Source organism: Spizellomyces punctatus (genome assembly GCF_000182565.1).
Source record: "Spizellomyces punctatus DAOM BR117 chromosome Unknown supercont1.2, whole genome shotgun sequence".
Taxonomy (NCBI): Eukaryota; Fungi; Chytridiomycota; class Chytridiomycetes; order Spizellomycetales; family Spizellomycetaceae; genus Spizellomyces; species Spizellomyces punctatus.
The window spans coordinates 347,311-366,625 of NW_015971538.1; the positions used below are offsets into that span (position 1 = coordinate 347,311).

General features: G+C 49.6%; 7 protein-coding genes across 7 annotated transcripts in view; 4 read left to right on the forward strand and 3 right to left on the reverse strand.

Annotated features, from left to right (window-relative positions):
- Nucleotides 1–1,143: 1,143 nt before the first annotated feature.
- On the forward strand, nucleotides 1,144–3,494 carry SPPG_00996 (uncharacterized protein). Its single transcript, XM_016749321.1, has 3 exons — nucleotides 1,144–1,957; nucleotides 2,018–2,361; nucleotides 2,416–3,494. Exons 1-3 carry the CDS (start codon nucleotides 1,766–1,768, stop codon nucleotides 2,798–2,800), a joined length of 921 nt encoding a protein of 306 aa, XP_016611554.1. The 5' UTR covers nucleotides 1,144–1,765; the 3' UTR covers nucleotides 2,801–3,494.
- Nucleotides 3,495–3,503: 9 nt separating this feature from the next.
- SPPG_00997 (uncharacterized protein) lies at nucleotides 3,504–5,691 on the forward strand. Its single transcript, XM_016749322.1, has 10 exons — nucleotides 3,504–3,594; nucleotides 3,651–3,883; nucleotides 3,967–3,997; nucleotides 4,058–4,108; nucleotides 4,178–4,207; nucleotides 4,266–4,474; nucleotides 4,538–4,593; nucleotides 4,666–5,035; nucleotides 5,113–5,294; nucleotides 5,353–5,691. Exons 2-10 carry the CDS (start codon nucleotides 3,872–3,874, stop codon nucleotides 5,621–5,623), a joined length of 1,212 nt encoding a protein of 403 aa, XP_016611555.1. The 5' UTR covers nucleotides 3,504–3,594; nucleotides 3,651–3,871; the 3' UTR covers nucleotides 5,624–5,691.
- Nucleotides 5,692–6,117: 426 nt separating this feature from the next.
- On the forward strand, nucleotides 6,118–9,280 carry SPPG_00998 (uncharacterized protein). The gene is made up of 2 exons (XM_016749323.1): nucleotides 6,118–6,235; nucleotides 6,303–9,280. Exon 2 carries the CDS (start codon nucleotides 6,403–6,405, stop codon nucleotides 9,145–9,147), a length of 2,745 nt encoding a protein of 914 aa, XP_016611556.1. The 5' UTR covers nucleotides 6,118–6,235; nucleotides 6,303–6,402; the 3' UTR covers nucleotides 9,148–9,280.
- SPPG_00999 (uncharacterized protein) lies at nucleotides 9,275–12,577 on the reverse strand. The gene is made up of 3 exons (XM_016749324.1): nucleotides 11,891–12,577; nucleotides 9,966–11,824; nucleotides 9,275–9,900 (listed from the first exon to the last, which is right to left on the reverse strand). The coding sequence occupies exons 1-3, from the start codon at nucleotides 12,423–12,425 to the stop codon at nucleotides 9,562–9,564; spliced, it is 2,733 nt and encodes a 910-aa protein (XP_016611557.1). The 5' UTR covers nucleotides 12,426–12,577; the 3' UTR covers nucleotides 9,275–9,561.
- A 118-nt stretch (nucleotides 12,578–12,695) lies between these two features.
- SPPG_01000 (uncharacterized protein) lies at nucleotides 12,696–13,338 on the forward strand. Its single transcript, XM_016749325.1, has 2 exons — nucleotides 12,696–12,831; nucleotides 12,887–13,338. The coding sequence occupies exons 1-2, from the start codon at nucleotides 12,721–12,723 to the stop codon at nucleotides 13,250–13,252; spliced, it is 477 nt and encodes a 158-aa protein (XP_016611558.1). The 5' UTR covers nucleotides 12,696–12,720; the 3' UTR covers nucleotides 13,253–13,338.
- On the reverse strand, nucleotides 13,316–17,044 carry SPPG_01001 (uncharacterized protein). The gene is made up of 4 exons (XM_016749326.1): nucleotides 16,806–17,044; nucleotides 15,597–16,259; nucleotides 13,684–15,534; nucleotides 13,316–13,603 (listed from the first exon to the last, which is right to left on the reverse strand). The coding sequence occupies exons 1-4, from the start codon at nucleotides 16,815–16,817 to the stop codon at nucleotides 13,526–13,528; spliced, it is 2,604 nt and encodes an 867-aa protein (XP_016611559.1). The 5' UTR covers nucleotides 16,818–17,044; the 3' UTR covers nucleotides 13,316–13,525.
- A 436-nt stretch (nucleotides 17,045–17,480) lies between these two features.
- Nucleotides 17,481–19,315, reverse strand: part of SPPG_01002 (uncharacterized protein) — a gene marked incomplete at both ends in the record, with an annotated part of 2,047 nt that continues 212 nt past the window's right edge. Inside the window, one exon of the mRNA XM_016749327.1 lies at nucleotides 17,481–19,286. Coding sequence (XP_016611560.1) covers nucleotides 17,481–19,286 — 1,806 coding nt within the window. The remainder of the gene's footprint in view (nucleotides 19,287–19,315) is intronic.

The window sequence follows — 19,315 nt, forward strand, 5'->3', positions numbered from 1 at the left end:
CAACGTATGCAGTGCCCCCTGTTATTTTTTTCTTTGCGATTTTGCTCATAAAGATGGGGGAATTACACTTGGCATGGAGCTTGAACTTGCATGTGGCTACGCATGTCTACGCATTCCGCCATGAAAACGTCACGGGTGGTTGTGCCCAGAACCGGTAGTTGGTAATCATAGATTACAATCCTGTAATCCTCCGCTTACCGCCCAACAAGACTGTTGCACACTACAGCGTGTGCAATGTTGGGAGTCATTGCAAAAGTCGAGTAACTGGACTGCATGCATCTCACCTCTGGGGGGTCGTTTTTACCTGCGCCGAACCCAACTGATCCGTTGCACTTGTTCGCTAGAAAACATTTTGATCCGGCTTCTTCGTGTACGCTTGCACTGTTTGCGGGCCTGTGCAGTGGTCCATGGCGTCGTCCTCGCCAGCTTTTGGAAGATGAACGGTGAGAGATCATGGAATACGCGTACCATGGACCCGGCTTCATTAAAATTTTTAGGTTCATAAACGCCACATTAGACCCGGCAACCTGGTCTCCGATCCTTGATGAACTGGTGCGCCAAAGATGGGGGTGACATGACAAGGGAAACACATGCCCTTTGACGCTTTACGCACGGGCTTGACTGCGATGTCAGGTTCAGACCTTTTGTCACCTACGCTGTGCGCTGCATACGCCAAGATCAAGGCCTCACAAAACGCCAAAGGTGCGATTGTGGTCTAATTGAACTTCCTTGTCCGTTGCTTGTTGCTTTTCACATTTTCCAAGGTTCCTATCCAACCACGTCTGCCAAAAGCATGTTTTGGTTGCACTTGACGCATACCAGTTCAAACGCAGCCCGCTTCAGATTTTGGCTCGTGTAATTCTGATACATAAAGATTGGTGGGGCCATCGAATCCTCGGTGCGGCTTGACGGATGATTTGGTAGCCTGGTTGTGGCCTTTCTGTTCCGTGGCATGTTTCGGACTCTTCCAGTAAAACACTCCTCCTGTTCATCAATCATCTTCTGGTTGAGAGTTTCATGCTTCCCACTTGACGCATTCACCATTCTATTCACATGCTATGGGGTTAGAGTACGCCGATAGTTATGCGACCGGAAACACGGCTGTGACCTGCCAAAAACAAAGATGGAGACAATGTCCAAAGTCACGTGGATCCTATAAACAGCTTGCGGCATGATGAACTCGTGTATGCAAACAAGCAATCAAGACGACCCCGCATGTCCCATTCTCAAAAACAAGATCGCACCACACGCAATCCATCAGCGCACCACAGCGAGCTTCTTGTGTTCGGCTACGGATGCACATTGTTTCGAAATGACGCTTTGGCAGAGACGGTCGAGTCTCTTCTGCAACCATGGCATGACGAAGAGAATGGGGTGTGGATGGATAGGTAATGCCTAAACAAAAACGTGAGGTCATAAGATGGGTTATGCTTGCAATGTGGCATGGAACTATCCAATTGTGGGTTTGAACTACAAAAAAGTTAGTGTCTACTGATGCAGGGTTATGCGAGTGCTTTTGCGCTCGCTATATTACGGTAACCAAATAAACTTTGAATCAACTGAGACAGAGGCTAAGACGGATATCTGATACACCCATCTTTGGCACTTCTCTGACAACACCAGATTCGACGTCCGCAACCTGCTTGACGATCTTGCCATATGTGATCAACCTGTTTGTCAGATTCCAGAAGCAGACTCAGAGGAGGATTTGTGCGACGAGGAGCGGTATCGGGATGTGGATTCGGAGGAGGAGACGCTGTTTGATATGTCGGAGGACGAGAGGGTGGAGTACTTGGAGGAGAAGCGAAGACGGGGATTAGAGGAGAACAAGAAGGAGATTTATTATGATTATGGGCCGGGAGATGGTAATGTTATGGGCAAGATGGGGGAGACGGAGATCTTGAACGCGGACCAAAAGGTCCAACTCAAGTATGCAGTACCGGCTGCCATGATCACGGTATATGTTCTACGTGTCAGGCAATTGTGGTCCCTCATTTGCTGAAGCTACCCACATCAGCCGTCCAACCAACGTATAGCAGACATTATCGAGAAAACAGCAACGTTCATCAATAACAGCACAAACCCCCAGATGGAGGTCCTCATCCAAGCCAAACAAGCCACCAACCCCGATTTTGGGTTTCTGCACATGCAGCACAGCTTGCATCCTTATTACAAACACGTGCGGTCAGTCCTGAAATCGGGTTTGGCTGGGTTAACTGCGTACGGTAGCGATAGCGATAGCGACGATGAGGAACAACAAGTTCATCAACCTGAGGATGCTCCAGCTACTCCTGATCTCTCAACGGCACCGCTAACGTGGACTGCTTTCCGAGGAGGCGGACTCCCACAGGCGGCCATGAGGCAAGTACAAAATACAACCCTAAACATTAGAATACTCCCTGACAGGGACATTAGTATCCCACCACCAGACCTTCAAACCATCATTGACAAAATGGCCTCCTTTGTGGCGCGGAATGGGCCTTCGTTTGAAGCCAAAGTCAAGGAGAAGAATCGCGGTGACCCCCGGTTTGCGTTCCTACTCCCATGGAACGAGTTTCATATGTACTACAAAAGCAGACGCGATGGACACTCCGTTCATGAGGGTCAAACGACTGTGGCAAATGACACTGCACCAACGTCCCATGCAAGTACAAACTCCCAGATGACAGATCCTACAAAACTCAAAGCAGAGCGACTTGCAAGAGCGCGCGCATATCTGGCAACCATGAAAGCAAAAAGCGCACAGACAGGCTCGTCTACTCGCGCCCACCATCACACGGAGCCGGAGTCAATGCCATAACTTGCAATGTACCCACCGCGTGGACACATCTAATTAATTTGGCTCACAGGATGGTGAAGATGGGAGGTCAATGGACTCGCCAATGCATGGAAACGAAAAAGAAGACGAGGAAGCATGATTTGTGTCTTTTTGGAGCGCGGACCTGCATAGTCCAATTGTAATGATTGTCATTTGGGGCGGCTGCAAGCTTCAACTCGTTCGTCCTTTTTAGGCAAACAGAACTATAGAGCAAGTGTCCACGGAATATATTTACCCTAAATGAATAAATCGTATGAACACTACAATCAAAGTCCATGGCTCCAACCACGGAAAAAAGTGCCACTTGTTTGCTACTGCATTCAGTAAATGTCGTTCATTTTTGTTTGCGAGCGGCTGGGCGCACTTTTATTGGTAAGCTGATGGTGTCGCAGGCGCGTATAGGTGGGAGATTTTGTCACAGCTTTATGTTCGCGTGTGTGTATTTTTGGAATTAGTTTGAAGTGCTCCTTTTTGCATAGGTCAACATGTCGCCATGCGCTATGTTTCGATGCTCAATATGTCCAAATCATTGTTTTGAATATCGATGGGACGCGTGCTTTTATTTTGGTACACAATGCGGACCGGAATGCGATCGACGGTGGTGGGGCCGCGCGGGATGCGGGGAAACGGCGGAGGTGCCCCTCAAAAAGACGCGAGACGCACCTTAGCCACGTCCCAAGTTTTAGAATTGTTTGCGACCGATTGGATAGACAAGAAAGCTTTTTCTTTGTCTCTGGCCGACAAAAGTTTGTTTGTCCAACATTTTTTGGAGACTGGTTGGTGGGACTCGTGTTACTATTTTTGGACCGTTTTTTTGTGACCGATTTTCTAGATCCGTTCGGTAACCTAACGGTCGATGAATGAAATGGGGCTTTTTTATGGAAAGGACAGGCTATAGGGGATACCTCTGACCAAACATTTTAAAACTGGTTTAGCTTATCTTGTTCCCGTTTTGTGAGGTAGTTTTTTTTTGTAGCCTTTTGGACATTTTTATTTGCGAGGTCTTGAGTCTTCCCTTGGTTGTTGGGGTGCTTGCATATTTTGATTTTCAACATGGAGGATGAGGTACGGTGCTCGAGCTTTTGGCCTTGATCGGGTGCCTGTGCGTATAGAACGTCCATACTAATGGTTTGTGGTCGATTGTGCAGTGGTTTGGAACGGAATGGTGTGATTTTCGATGTGAGTGTTCGTGCTACGTCGTGCAGTATGGTCAATATGTGTTAACCCTTCGGTCAACAGTTCGTGTGAGCGGTTGCAAGCATGCCACAATGTGGAAAACGTTTTATATCGGTCGGTTTTGCTTTGGTGTGAGTCTTTTTACACATGCTGTTGTCTGACACTGTTTTTCGCTTTCAACAGTGCACTCCATTATTGCCCTGCCCCTCTTCTGTATGTACTTGCATCATCCTTGATCAACAAGAATAAGTTTGCTAATGGTATTCAACAGGTCTCGGTCTTTACCTCATATACAAAAAAATCTACCAACGGCTTTGGAAGCAGGGGTTAGGAATTTTCGATGTCATTGATGGAGCCGTCAAGCCCCGCGCGACGGAGGGATTCATCTTCCCCGCGACCATTCATATCTTTGGCCGGTTCATCTACACAACTTTGATTGCGGCGGATGTGTTCAAGAGTAATGCCGTCAAAGAGTTTTTCGTGAGTTCTTTTGCTTCCATGTTCGATTGTTTGTTGAGTTGGGACTGATGGACTGTCTGATAGCATGATTGGCCATGGATTGCATTGTGGCATGCTGGAGTGTACTTCACCATTGGCATGTAAGTTGTTTCTTTCGATATCAATCTGGGTGGGACCTGCAAGAAGTCTCATGTCGATCATGTACCATCTAGAATCTACGCAACGCCCAAGTCCTACGTCACTGGCTCTAAACGCTCAGGAGACGTTTCCATCATCTCCCGTTCCCGCCTTCCCTCCCCCCGTCTCCTGAATTTTCTGCTCTTTGTTTATCTCCTCGTGCCAACCATCACCCTCCCCCTCTTTGCCCTCCTGGACGGCATCGCTCGCGATAATGGCAACTATGAACTGGCTGCAACATACAATGAAATCCATTACGTGCTATGGGGGTTGTACACTATTTTGTTGGGAATGTTGGCGATTTATTTTGGGTTGAAGTTGCTGCTGATATTGAGGAGTAATGTGGAGGCTGTGGCTAGTGCCGATGGAGGTGTCAACAATGAGTTCCGGAGAGCTATCATGATGGTAGGTTTCTCAATGAATAGACAGCATAGCGTTTTGAAACCATTCGATTCTCATCCTTCCTTTCTGTGGCATGGCAGCTCATTGTCAGTTTGGGCGGGACATTCTGCATGGAAGTCTCGTACGGCGCCGTCCTTTTCTTTTACGGCATCCTCCGTGTCAAGATCCTTTCCCTCTTGCCAGCCGCTATCTTTTTCGGGTTCAACTGGATTTTCGCCTCGGCGCTCATGACGTATCCGATTTTCATTACCGCTACCTACAAGTATGTGTATTATGTTTTTTCTTCGACGTTGGTCAGTACTAACCGACTTACTCTATAGCCTCATCGTCAATAAACAAGAATCTCGCGCTCGATCCTCCAACAACCTCTCCGCCTCTCTTCAAGGCCAACAAGCGGGGCAGCGCTCTTCAACCCGCTCTGGCACCGTTAAATCAAACAACAAACCCGTGGTAAACCAGAACTCGACAGCTGTCCTCTTGACTCCGCTTTCCAATTCTCAGTTGGCTCCGCATTCCAATTCTCAGTTGGCTTTGGAACGGGGGGATAGTTTTTGGAGGGAGGGGGAGCGGGGGAGTCAAGTCCTACGTTAGTTGTGCATTCTTAGATAGTTGTTTGCGTACTGATTTTAATGACTTAATAGATACCAATTTTTTGTTTATCGTTTGTATTAATGATGCGTGCTTGCTTATTGGAGCGGCATTTGTGCCGGGATTGAATTGATGCTCGCACTGCAAATGAGATGGAACTCGTATCGAAAACGCTTCCCGTGGTGGTATCCCAAGCAGATTGAATGCTTTTGGCAGAATCTCATTTGGATCTGGACATGTTCACTATCAGTCTATTCTGGATATTTGGCGCAGTGTGTCGGCAGTAATGCTATGTTTATGGCTTGATGCAACTTGCCCGACACCAGTACAAGAACGATGAAGGGCAAAATCGGTTTGCTTACGATTGATGTGGCTTGGCTAATGCTTAGTCGCGAGATTTGTATGACTGTGCCACAATTGATTTCATTGGATAATTCTCCCGCTCCCCATTTAAAGTTTCCGCTGATGGGCTTTCGTTCAAGTTTTTTGGGGAATTTCTCAATTCCATTGGGAGAGATTGCAGGAATTTATCCTTATTTTTTAGGGCTCCAGCGTGCTTGTTGGGGGAGGGTTTTGGACGTTGATTTTTTTGTAGTGAGAGGTTCAAGAGCAAAGGTAGATGTTGCGAGTGAACTGCGAGATCTGGCTTGCTGTGCTGATCTTTGTTTCCTGAACGATGTAGGGGCTGTTTTCCTGATACCCATCCTTATCCAAATGATACAATCGAATCCGATTACTTCTCCGTTTTTAAAATAGTCAGTTTTGTTACATTCACCTCCAGAATGTGTCCGCCCCAAGGCACTTCCTCCAAGCGCTCACCGACCATTCCCCTTATTCCCATCGGCGATAGACGACTTGGTTGTGGCAACCCACAAGGTCTTCCCTCCAATGTCGCACGAGAGTACCTCCAGCAACACCATGACTTTACAGACGATCTTTTATCACTTCCTGGCATGGTGCAGATTGAGGATCTCGATGCCATGTTCCGTGAAATGGTCGACATGGGCAAGTTTGAGGAAGGATTGGGATTTGAGGAGACAGTTGTTGTCGAGGTTGAGGATGAGAGAAAACGTCAGAGTGGGCCTGTGATACATAGAGAGGGAGAGAGTAGGGCTAGTGGCGCTGGCAAGGTGAAGAAGAAAACAGCAGCATTGAGGAAAAAAGTGGATGCTGCAAGAAAGACCGTTGAAGGCTGTCCCGTGGGAATTGATGGGAATCCAGTAACAACACGGGTCGAGCAGCAAGTTCAGCAGCAACAGCAACAGCTTATTTTTCAAGCCCAAGCCCAATCTGCCGGTGAATGTCTCCTACTTGGATCTCTACCCGGGATTGACCGGCCGCCCTCAAGCGTCACATCTACAGGCACTACAGCATCAGGTGAAGAAATCGTGCGCAAGGACTGCAAACGAAGGAAAGTGTGTCAAGCATGTATCCTCTGTCGCAAAGCCCACATGTCGTGCGACGAGGCACGCCCATGTGGGAGATGCGTTAGAAAGGGCATGGCACATCTGTGCATGGACGCACCGAAACGTGGAGAACTACCCAAACCCTGCAATACCTGCCCCGTAACTATCCGACCTGCACCAGTCAAATCCCGTTCGACGGAATTTAAGTTGGCCCCAAGATTGGTATCGGGGCCATTAGCTGCTATTGGGCTGACGCCGCCTTTGACAATTGAGACGGTGGGCGGTGCGCTGATGTCTGCATCTGCAGGCAGTGCTCCATCAACACCGCTAGCTGGGGACATGCTACCAGTGAGTGCGACCACGGAAAGTCCGTCGATTACAACCACCACATCAGGCAACACTATTACCTCTTCCACCGCACTTTCATCATTGCAGCCTTTCGCATCCCAGCAGCTCTCGTTTGTTGGATTATTGAATGGGAAGGACATAGTGCCTCCTACTCCCGCACCGTCTACCTCAACCAGCCTAAACTCTAATGTGGCCTTTAACGGCACAGCATCTTTCAACCCCAGCATCCAGCAACCATTCACCGCACTGGCAGAAGCTACTTTCAAGACTCCACTCCCATCCGCAAATCTCTCTGCCCTACCACCCGGACTACTATCTTTTGCATCACACTCCACCACGGTACCACCCCCTCGACAATCACCTGTATTTGACGAACACGTAATTCCCAAGCGAGAAATTACACCTTCCTCGCCATACCAATCGCATCCGTCCTTTTCACCTAATCCAGGGTCCAGATCTGTCACACCAGGGACGCCAAACTCAACTCACACATCTCTGGCTCCGTCAACGATTACCAATGACACACCTCCACCGCCATCAACCTCATCAAAACATCAGCAACAGCAACAGCAACTGGGATCCGGTCCTCAGCAAGCCCAGCCCTGTGCCAACTTTGTATACTCGGCACCAAGCTTCCCTCAACCCCCCAATAACTTTTTCGCCAGCGCCTCAGTTGGATCCGAATTTGCCGCTCTGGCCGAACTCTGGTCAGCCGTCTCTGCTACCACCGGAGACGAACTCCCGACATCCTCCGCTCCCCACGCATGCACAGGCAAAGGTAGCTCCCGGTGTATGACCTGTCCCTTCACCACCCTCGAAAAGTTTTACCTGACGGCCGCCGGTGATCAACCTTCAAACCTCTTCCAGGCTAGTGACCGGCTAGCTCACGTGTTGGACGCCAAACGCAGCGCCGGGCTTCTCAATCCCCACGATTACACAACCGGCTACGCTCGACTGGGACACCACCTCTCAACGCAATGCACAGCAATGTCCCGCCAACGCATCTTATCTGTCGTCTCAGCCTTTCAAACAGGTTTTGCAGCGCTAGCCCGAACGGTCACCGATGCCGAACTCCTCGCTTCCGAAGAAATCTTTGAGCGACTCTGTTTAGAGTACGACCTGGCCTTTTCCATCCAAGGTGTTCCGTCCGCCCTGTGGCGCCGTACTGGCGAAATCGTCCGTGCAAACCAAAGCTTTGCCGACCTTGTCGGCCTCCCACTCTCCATCCTCTCCGAAGGAAAAGTATGCGTCTACGAACTGTTAAATGAAGAATCCGGCGTCAATTACTGGGAACGGTTTGGACGCGTTGCATTTGATCCAGAAGAAAAAGGATGGATGGGGCTCGCTACGCTTCGCAAATCCCGTGGCATCGTCAACGAACAGGAAATAAAATGTGCATATTCGGTTACGGTGCGGAGAGATAATGTGGGTGTTCCCCTCGTTTGTGCCGGAAACTTTTTGAGAAGTGAGCGAGTTGAGAGCGCTTGTGATGTCATACCAGATTGGGTTAGAGAGGGATGTGAAGTTGCTGAGAGGGCTCGAAAAAAGGCGAGCCAGAAGGAGGGAAATGTACCTGCTGCATCTATAGCTGCGCCCCCTGTTGCACCCTTTGTTCCGTCTACACCTCACCCACCGCTCGGAACACCGCAACCGGAAAGCACCGTGTCCGCCGACATTGAAAACCTCGTAGGCATAGTGGGCGGACCAGGGGGAATGGAAGGCGATATGCTTCGGAGGATGTTGGAGGATTTGCTCGGTGTGGCAAGAACGTGAGTTTTGGCTCCTTTTGTATCTCTGTAAAATAGTTTATTATCTTTGGTTTATATGTTATTTTTGCACGATGTTCCCAAAGGTAAGAATACATTGGGACAATAGATATCGAGGCGATGATCTGTTTTTAGCGATACTCATTTTCATGTCTTTAACTTGACATTCATTCTCGCTGTCATTGGCAATCTTTAATGAACGTGTATGAAAAATGCTATTCACATTCTTGACCCTCCAATGACACATCTCTATACAAGAAAAGCAAAACAATGCCATCACGCCTCCACCACACACCGTATGAACCTACTAGATTGAAACATTTCCCTCCCCATTGACCTACACCACAAAGCCATCTCCCCACATTCGACCCAAACTTTGTACAAAAAAGGCCTCAACAACCTTTAACCCAGCGACAACTCATTACCCTAAAAACACAATAACAGCAGCAGGCAACCCAGGTCTGTCTGTTCCCAGCCTTGCATCAGCCGGAGCAGTAGCCGTTTGTTCCTGACCGCCACCCAGTCGTCCAGGGAACATATCCATAAGACGTCTCAAGAATCCACCACGACGGGGTTCGTTCCCTGCTTCCTCAGGTGTTGGCGATGTTTGGGTTGTTGTCGTTGTTGTTGTTGGCGTGGTTGTGGACGGTGGGTTGAAGGTTTGACCTCCAAACATGTTGGGTGGAGCCTCCTGGCTTGCGGGGCTGTGAACAGCTTTGTCGCGGCAGAGCGGACATGAATTATGGTATTGTGTTAGCCACTAAATGGATTCCAAATGAGTCAGCGAGAGGATGGACAAGTAGAAAACAACAGCTAATTACCAACCTGATCCAAGCACTCTCTGTGAAACCCGTGACGACACCGCATTATCCTCAATTGATCCTCTTCTTCGTACGGCGTCAAACAAATCATGCATTTTTCACGGGTTGATGCCAGTAAATCTTTGATACCCCATTGCACAGGCTCTGTTTTCACGTCCTTTTCATCCTTGTCCTTCTCCTCTTTGGCCGGATTCTCGACCCTTGGTTCAGCGTGATCGTCAATATCCATAGAGACTACCGAGGACGTATCATCTACTCTTTGTTTGCCCTTTGCATCATCTTTATCGTCCCCAGCAGCTTCATTCGAATGCCATATGACTGTCGGTAGCTGCGCCTCTACATCCGATTGCTCCGCATTACGTGGTCGCGCGGGGCCCAAGACTTCTGCCAATCGTAACAAGTCTTCATAGCTCATTCCATTTCCAGCATTTTCAGCGCCGGTGGCAATATCTAGGCTCAATGTACCGCCCAAAAGGCCTCCAGGCCCGTTCATGGAACCTTCCCGTAACATGTTGCTCACTAATTGGAGAATAATGGTGATGGCAAAGTCCTCAACAACATTGCGACCTCCAGGACGTTGGGTTGCGGTTGCTGGATCTGCATTGGTATCTGTTGTGGTATTGGGGTTGAGGGTATCCGTTGTGGGAAGTGGCATGGTAAAAGGACTAGAGCCATCGAGATTTGTTGAGGCTGGCGGGGCATCGGGTCGAATAGCATCCACTGCTCCTGTACTCTGTCCTCCCGTGAACAGGTGAGTCAATGGAGGCATTCCAGCTGGAATCGAGCTTAGAATGTCGGCAAATGGATTTCGATCACGGGAATCACCTTCGGCAGGTTGTGTAGGAAACAATGGCACTGGTGTCGGTGCTTCAGGTGAAGCGCCAGGGATGGGTACATTCGAGGCTGCAGTTGGGCCAGCAGTTGCATCTCCCGTTCGCCTTCGATTAGGAATAAAGTAGATCATAAACTGAATACTCCTCCTAGCGGACGGGTTGGCAGGGTCCTGACCAGGTGTACCCTCAGCATTCGCTTCACCCGCAGGCTGTTCAGGAGCAGAAGTATTCGTCGTGGATGGGGTTGCTTCAGCCGGCGCAGGCGCTGGCACTGGTGGTGTTGAAAGGAGCGACTCAGCAAATGAGGCGACAGAGGGATTACCTTCATTACCCAACTCTCCAAAGAGTCGACTTGCACGATCGTCCGTTGCGTTTTGGGCAGCGGCTTCAGGAGCAGTTTCACCCGTTGCGTTTGCTTCCATTGTTGGAACGCTCTGCCCATTTGCCAGACGAACTGCACGTCCAATCAAAATCAAGACCGGCACGGGACTGCGTCTAGATGCTCCTCCATCTGCGTCCTCGGCCTCTCGTCCCCTACGACCGCGAAGTGCTCTAAGAAAAGATGACAAGCCCGCTGGTCCTTCTGCTGGTGACATTTGTATTGTGCCAGCACCCGGAGGTGGAGAGCGAAGAAATTGTAGCAAATCAGTTAAATTTGCAGACTGCATGCCTGCAGGCGGCTGGATTCTATCGCTCGCGGTAGGGGTAGCAGTTGCCGTTCCGGCACTGCTGGTATTATTGTTGCTAGTAGTGGTGGTATTTCTTCCATCAACAGAGGGTAACCCAGACATGATGGCCTCTAATAGACTTCTGACAAATCTTCGGCGAATAGTGGAGGCTGGTCGAGCGAGTCCCGGAACGTCCGATGAATCTACACTTGAAGATGTTCCAACGGAACTGTCGGTTGATGATCGTGGAGGTGCGGGGGAAGATGGTTGTAGAGGAGGTGGTGGTTGGGCTGGTGATAAGGGTGACCACGACTGCGACCCAGGGAAGCCAAACATTTCATTAAAACCGGGCAGGGTAGGTCCTATAAGAAGAAAAAGTTTATAAGTATTTAAAACTTGCCAAGCACACATCCGCTGTAACCACATACGTTGACTATCCTCAACTTGTACAGATTGGTCCTGCTGACTCTCGTTTTGATGATCAACGTCCATCATAGCCTCCTCTTCATTTCTCGTAGAATCCACAGGACGTCTCTCAGAAGGTGTCCTCAATCTCCTCAAAACTCTTAAATTTCTCCTGTCATTCCCATCCCCAAGAGCATCCATCACACCTCGACTCTCGTTTCTGAAAATGAGAGAAGGCGGAACAAGTGGAGAGATACTAAACAGTTGGCGCCTACGGGCACGACTCGAGTGGCGGTGTACGTTGGAAGACGACGAGGACGAGGAAGAGGACGAAGACGATGTTGAAGTGGAATACAAGTGTGAATTGTGTTGCGCAGATGAAGTAGAAGACGAAGAAGACGAAGAGGAGTCGGTGGACAAAGAAGTCTGTATACTAGGGAATGCGTCGTCGACTGCGGGTGGCGGGTGATTAGTTGCTTGAAGACTGCTCTCGCGAGCTTCATCGTAGTCCGCAGCCGGCGCCGATGGTGACGAGGAGGACGAAAGTTGGTTTCCCATTTTCCTCCTGTAATATTCTAAAGCGCTAAAGGCAAACCAACTGTCTCCCTGCAGGAAATCAAACCGAAACGCAAGCAACGATAAGCGACGTAATTCTACAAAAAAACGCCCTAAAAAAGCCCTTCCCGTCCAAGTCCTTTGGCAAATCAATCGGGACGCCCCCCCGCATGATGCGTTGCAAAGTCCGCCTGCCGTCCACTCATGTTGTCATAGCAACGGCATGACTCACTTGATTAGTCATCGGAACAGTTTATCGCTAATCAAAAGTCTTATTTGGGAAGGATAAACAAAAAGCATGCACAAAAACATGGAGCGTTTGGACGACTATTCTATTCGAAAAATAACATCCAAACAAGATTTTGAAAAGGCCATCGACATTAGAGTGCAAGTATTTGTAGAGGAACAGGTTACTTTTAAATCAGTCTTTGAGCATAGCGCCCCATTTTTTAAAGTTATTTTAGAACTGTCCGCCAGATACCGAACCAGATGCTCACGACGACCACTGCATTCACTTTCTCGCCTATCATAACTCTATCCCCGTCGCAACGGCCCGTCTCCTACCACTTCCCCAACACACAGGACCTCGTAAACGAGGAAAGCCAGGGCGCATTTGTGTCCTGAAACAATATAGATCAAAAGGTCTCGGATCACGTATCTTGGGGGCCCTCGAAGAAGAGGCCCTTGAAATAGGTCTAGAAGAGTTGGAATTGCATGCTCAATGCGATAAGGTTGCGTTTTACGAACGGCATGGGTACAATAGAGTAGATGATGACACGTTCCTCGAGGACGGGATTCTGCATTGTGTCATGATAAAAAGCCTATTGTAAAATAAATATACTCGAGCCGTTTGGGGACCCTTGTAACAGTAGGTGAATGCACGAAACTAGTATGAAAAACCTTTGCTCCTTTGAACCACACATACAAGCCATTATCTAGATTCTTCAAAATATTCCTAAACACAACTATAAAAGATCATCCTCTGCTGTCTATAGGGAGCATGAGATAAAAAAAAAAAAGTAAGAAACTACCGTAATGCGCTTTCGCGCAAGTCTATAGATAACCATCCAAGAAACCACGTCTATCCACTTCCAGCCCGCTTTTTACATCCCCTTTTGTTCTTGCTCATCATCGGCATCAGCTTCCATCCATTCTTTATGTTGGGACTCGAGTGATTGGAGCTAGAAAAAAAAAAAAAAAGATCCATATCGTTGGTATACAGCGACAAGAAAATCACATTCAACAAGGATCGAAGTCTCACCTGTGCTTTTACAGTCCCCACTTCCATCTCCAGGATGTGTCGCTCCATCAACAACTCTTTAATCTTTCCATAGGCTTGTACGCTCAGCGCATCAAACCTCTTTCGATCACTGTCCAGAACGTCCCGTAATTCCTCCTTCTCTCTCGCTCCTTCACGCACGAGTTCACGCAACCGCACGACTTCTGCCAACAAACTCTGATTCTCGGCTTTAGAAGCATCCAGATCGGATTGGAGAGTGGAGATGGTCTTTTCCGCAACCTCTTTTGCACTGGTAAGTGACGAGACAGTTGAGAGGGTTTGCGCATGCTTGGTTGACAGCGTGGTAGCTTCTGCCGACAGTGTCTCCAATTGGGTATTGAGAGCTGCAACAGTCAACACCGTTTGCGTTTGGACTTCCTTCATTGATGCACCACGGGTTTGGATTTGGACGTGACGGACTTTTTTGCGCGTCCGGGTTGGTGCCGCTACTGGTGGATTACCCGCTGTTGATGTCGACTGTGGCGTTGGCCCAGTACCTGTGCCGGTTGATACAGGTGTGGGTGATGTAGCCGCAGTGGATGCTGGACTAGGGGTCGCCGCTTCTGACGAAAGGGAAGCCGTGCGGGTTGCGGCGGCTGTCATAACGGTCTGGGGCGTTGAGGGAGGAGTGACGGGTGCCGCAACCGGCACTGATGCCGGAGGGGATGTTGTCGTATGAGCATGAGCTGGGGTCGGTTCAGCAGCAGGTGCCACCGTGGGAGGAGCATGTCCTGTTTGCTGTCCCATTGCAACTCCAGCTCCTACTGCGACCGCAGGGGCACTTTGACTGTTAGTGGGAGCCCCTTCTCCACCCCGGACTTCATCACCATCTAATGGCTTTCCTGCAGAATACACCAACGAAGATCCCCGCGACGTTATCACCGGTCCCACACCGACACCATTCTCTCCGCTTCCACTTCCCTCCCATTGCATCCGTTCCGCTTCCTTGTCCTTCAGTGCTGTAAAAGATGTAGACAATGGCCCGTACTCGAACTCGCCATCGGAATCCTCCCAAGCCCCCATCAACTCTTCCACAACCGCAGAAAAACTGACAGTCTTCTTGGGACGTGGTGGTGCCATACCAGGCTTTCGAGTTTTCTCCGGCCCGACAACATCCGAAATCCCGTACTCAATCATTGCATTCAGCTCGGTGTTTTTGAGCGTTTCTTCGTCTAGATCGTCAAAATCATCAAACCGATCATCATCATCGTAGTGATCATCCCAATCGTCATCATCGTCATCATCGTCCGAGAGCAGATAATCATTGCGGTACTCGGGGACGTTGGCCTGGTGCACCATATCTTGGGTAACCACATGTGCTGGCGGTTCGACAGAGAGAAATACCTGGTCTTCGAACTTAAAGTTGGACTCAAAAGGAGAGACGTGGAAGGCTTCATCCGGCATAAGGGATAGCGGGTAGTTCAAGGGCTGCGTCGGCCGTTGATCAACAGCATTCTTTGGTCGCCCTTGCTCACCCAGTCGCCCATGAGGTGAAGGCGATCGACGCGGTGGCACGCCTTGCTCTTGTTGTCGCTGAGACTGCGGGTCCTGGTCCATGCGCGGTTGCTGTGGTGGTGAATGATGGACACTCGCACGCTGCTGAGGCAAAGATTGTTGACGGGGCGGACCAAAGTACGCTTCATACTGTTGCTGTCCTCTGGGTGACGGCGCCCGGAGACCACCTTCCGGTAGCATGGATTCCGGACGACGTGGTCGGCCGGTTGCAGCTGAAACATCAATGAGAGGTGCCCCGAAACGTCCTTCGTCCTCTGCAATGATGATACTGCGGCGGACTTCGCGATTCGATATGTGTGAGGGAACACCAAAATAATCCTTGGAAAGAGGAAAATTGTCATTACCTTACATTGACCATAAAAAAGGCATAGTGATCTCACCTGCTGTCCTTGCGCTTGATTCTCCTTGTTCGCAAAAGGATCATATGGTATCTTCAACTGAACATGCTTGGGCGGTTGAGCATTCTGCTGGTCCTCTCTCTTATTCTTCTTTCCAAATCCAAAAAAACCAGTAGACTTTTTCTTTTTCTTTTCCTTATCTTTTTTGGCATCTTTGGCGGATATCACAACACCATCTGGTCCCGTACTGCGCAGGAAATCCGCTAGAGACTGCGTTTCGTTCCTTCGAACCGGTGGCGTGTCCATCAGATCGTCGTCGTAGTTGTCGTGAGACTCTGACAATCGAGGTGGTGCTGTATTTTGCCGCACTGGATGAGTCCGAGAAGGGATGTGTACGCCGTTAGGCTGTTGTGCGTGTTGCTGCTGGGGATGCTGTGGTTGTTGCTGTCCAGGAGTGGACACGTAATCGTAAAAAGCAGATTGCGAAGCCAGAGCTCTGTCAATAGAATTATCTGACAGGTCGTCTTCGGACTGATATCGTCGGTCTGAGGATAAGGTGATCCTAGTCGTAGCAGTATTGTTTTCCAAAATTCTCTCAAACTCTTCTGCAGTCATGACCTTGCCAGCCTTGGCACCCTGCTGCTGCTGCTGTTGTTTCTGTAGCTGCACCTGTTGGGCATTGCCAGTACCGTAACTTCCCTTACCCTGATAACGAACAACGACAAATGTATCGGCGGGCAAGAACACAGAAAAGTGCCCGGCAAGTTTCCAACAAAGGACGGAAGCAAAGTGGATGGTGCGTCCCAACGTTCAATTTCCATCACACGGTCATTGTGCAAGTGTGAAAAAGGGCGGGAGAGCGCGAAAGGCGATGATTACGTAATGACGGTTCAGATGGTAAGGAGAAGAAAAGGGCACACGAGGTAGAAGGACGAGCACAAACGAGGACGGAGAGAGTAAGACAGCAGCAAGAAGAGGAAAACAGATGGTTAATCAAACGCTGACGAAAGGATTCCATCACAGTACAACGACACTGAATTTCCCCCGCTTCCTCCTTCCCTCCTCCTCCTCTTTATACGCGCCAGGGGCAAGGGCGCCGAACGGAACGTTGGGCGGGAGGACACCCCCGTCCATCATGTCTACGAGTTATACCAAAAACCCGCTCCAGTTTCCATGCCTCTGTTCGCCTCCACAAAACCATATACAACTCCATAAAATGTAATAAGCTCGCACACTCGCCTGCAAACTTACCCTTCGATCCATCTCGACTAACGTTTCCTCTAGAGCCACGACCTCCTGGCAAGAGAGACTTGGTGGTGCTCACGAATTGATCGATCCCCCAAAATAGAGCGGGCAGGATGGGACGAACAAGAATAAAAACAAAAAGAAACTCCCGTCCCAGCAAAATACTCGGTAAAAGTCCAGCTGCGCTGGCGAAACAAGGCCGATCTATCGAAAAACTCGCAATGGATCTAACGTCCAAGCGTAAAAGACACCTGCCGTAAAGAAATAACGTCCCAAATCGACAGCAACTTGTTCAAAAGACGACAATCCACACACTTGCTCCTACGACTAGCCCAAAGCCCATCTTTACCCAAAAGGCAAGTGTGAAAAGTAACACTTCAGGTGTTCCTTCCCCCGGTTCGAAGGCCCAGCCAAAAGCGGCAAGATTAGGGGTTGAAACGGCGTTTCATGCGGCAATGGCTTAGCCTCTGATGGAGAGGCTTGGCTGATGAGGTCAGCAGAAATGTTTGCCCTCCGACCATTTATATATTTTGCTGTTTTATTTTGTTTGCTGCTTGTTGAAATGACGTTACGGACAAGCGAAACACACTATTTTACAATATGGTACAGAGGAGACATTTTTTTGTTCTTTTTTCTTCTGTTACTGTGTAAGGCTAGGTTTTGCCACCCTTGCTTTCATTTTCAGAAACGCCTAGCGCGGAGATTGTACCTTTTTCCGCCGCTCCGGTTTGATGTCGGTGTCGTCTGCGATGTAGGAGCTGTGCTCGGTTGCTGACCTTTTACTGATGATGTCTGGCGCGATGGTGTGCTGGTAGCTATCGGAACTGTCGCAGGATTGGGTGTAGAGACGCGTTGAGCCGCGCCAAGAGTGGTCCGCACTCGCTGTAATACAGTTGATGATGCTTGAACCGTTCCGGCCTTGCCATGAACTGTTTGAGCAGTGATTGCAGTATTTGAAGATCTCGGCGGCACTGCGGTGGGGACGGGACGCGAGACTGTGCCAGCGCCTCGCTGAACCGTGCCAGGTGCATTCGTTGTCGACACACGTCCAGTTGCAGCGGGAGTGGTCAACACTCGATTTGCAACAGTGGAAGAGTTTGATGATCGTGGTGGCACCGCCGTCTGAATAGGGCCCGACACTGTATGGCCTGCTCGCGGAGTTTCGCCAGGTGAATTCTGAGGTGTGGGCATGGTGTGCGGTGCTACTGCTGTCATAATCGGATGTACGATCGTGGACACCTGATTAATCGTTACTTGCCGATTTTGTGACATGGTATGCGTGGCTACTGGCGTCATGATCGGATGTACCATTGACGAGACTTGAATCGTTACTTGCCGATTTTGAGACATGATATGCGTGGCTAATGGCGTCATGATCGGATGTACCATTGACGAGACTTGAATCGTCACTTGCTGATTTTGAGACATGGTATGCGTGGCTACTGGCGTCATGATCGGATGTATCATTGACGAGACTTGAATCGTCACTTGCCGATTTTGAGACATGGTATGCGTGGGGGTGGGCGTCCCTTGGACGTTTGTCTGAATAGGTGGGATATTCTGCGTCGCAATAGGAGATGCCACTGTCGAATGGATCATGGTTTGATCCGTCGGCACAGCAATCAAGGTCGGGTTTGTCAAAATGCGATTCGGAAGCATGGGATGGGTCGGGGTAGGTGCTAACGTTGACTGACCGACTTGAATCGTCTGAACAGGAGGTAGCGGTTGAATACTAGTTGAACCCTGCTGGACTGTGATTATTGTCGAGATGGGCTGAGCAGGCGTCGGTGTTGGTTGGCCATTATGAACCCCACTTATAACTACAACTTGCGAAGACGGCGGTATAGCAATTCGTGACGTTTGTGCCCGGCAATTCTGAATCACAGTTGTGGTAATCACTGGACAGTTGCATACTGCTGTAGCTGCTGCGGCACCAATCGTAGCTGGAGGGATTATGACGGAAATGTCTTGCAGTGTCGTTGATGTCGGGTTGGACGTAACTGGGGACACATCTGTCCGGTCAGGCGTGATAATGTTGACGATAGGCGACTGCACTCCAACGGGTCGGGTAGCTGTGACGATCACAGTGTCCAAAGTATTTCCAGGAATGGGAGTCGGTTGCACTCCAAAAGTCACGATTTGAATTCCACCCTGGGTAGTAGGCGTCCCAATCTGTTCACTGCTCCTAGTAGCAACCTGAATCGTAGGCTGGGGAGTAGGCGTCCCAATCTGTTCACTGCTCCTAGTAGCAACCTGAATCGTAGGCTGGGGAGTGGGCGTCCCAATCGGTTCACTGCTCCTAGTAGCAACCTGAATCGTAGGCTGGGGAGTAGGCGTCCCAATCGGTTCGCTGTTCCCAGTAGCAACCTGAATTCCAGGCTGGGGAGTAGGCGTCCCAATCGGTTCGCTGTTCCCAGTAGCAGTCTGAATCTCAGGCTGGGGAGTAGGCGTCCCATTCTGAACAGATTCACCGTTGCTAGTAGCAGCCTACCAAAATTAAAAAAAAAAAAAACGAA

Coding starts and splice junctions, on each gene's coding strand:
- SPPG_00998 (XM_016749323.1), top strand. CDS start 6,403: ATGTGTCCGCCCCAAGGCACTTCCTCCAAGCGCTCACCGACCATTCCC.
- SPPG_01001 (XM_016749326.1), bottom strand. Junction 15,535..15,596: donor ATCAAGCGCAAGGACAGCAG/GTGAGATCACTA, acceptor CCTCTTTCCAAG/GATTATTTTGGTGTTCCCTC. Junction 13,604..13,683: donor TGGGGACTGTAAAAGCACAG/GTGAGACTTCGA, acceptor TTTTTTTTCTAG/CTCCAATCACTCGAGTCCCA.
- SPPG_01000 (XM_016749325.1), top strand. CDS start 12,721: ATGCACAAAAACATGGAGCGTTTGGACGACTATTCTATTCGAAAAATA. Junction 12,832..12,886: donor AAGTATTTGTAGAGGAACAG/GTTACTTTTAAA, acceptor AAGTTATTTTAG/AACTGTCCGCCAGATACCGA.
- SPPG_00996 (XM_016749321.1), top strand. CDS start 1,766: ATGTCGGAGGACGAGAGGGTGGAGTACTTGGAGGAGAAGCGAAGACGG. Junction 1,958..2,017: donor TACCGGCTGCCATGATCACG/GTATATGTTCTA, acceptor TACCCACATCAG/CCGTCCAACCAACGTATAGC. Junction 2,362..2,415: donor CTCCCACAGGCGGCCATGAG/GCAAGTACAAAA, acceptor CAGGGACATTAG/TATCCCACCACCAGACCTTC.
- SPPG_00997 (XM_016749322.1), top strand. Junction 3,998..4,057: donor GGAATGGTGTGATTTTCGAT/GTGAGTGTTCGT, acceptor TTCGGTCAACAG/TTCGTGTGAGCGGTTGCAAG. Junction 4,208..4,265: donor TATTGCCCTGCCCCTCTTCT/GTATGTACTTGC, acceptor GGTATTCAACAG/GTCTCGGTCTTTACCTCATA.
- SPPG_00999 (XM_016749324.1), bottom strand. CDS start 12,425: ATGGGAAACCAACTTTCGTCCTCCTCGTCACCATCGGCGCCGGCTGCG. Junction 11,825..11,890: donor ACAAGTTGAGGATAGTCAAC/GTATGTGGTTAC, acceptor TTCTTCTTATAG/GACCTACCCTGCCCGGTTTT. Junction 9,901..9,965: donor ACAGAGAGTGCTTGGATCAG/GTTGGTAATTAG, acceptor GAATCCATTTAG/TGGCTAACACAATACCATAA.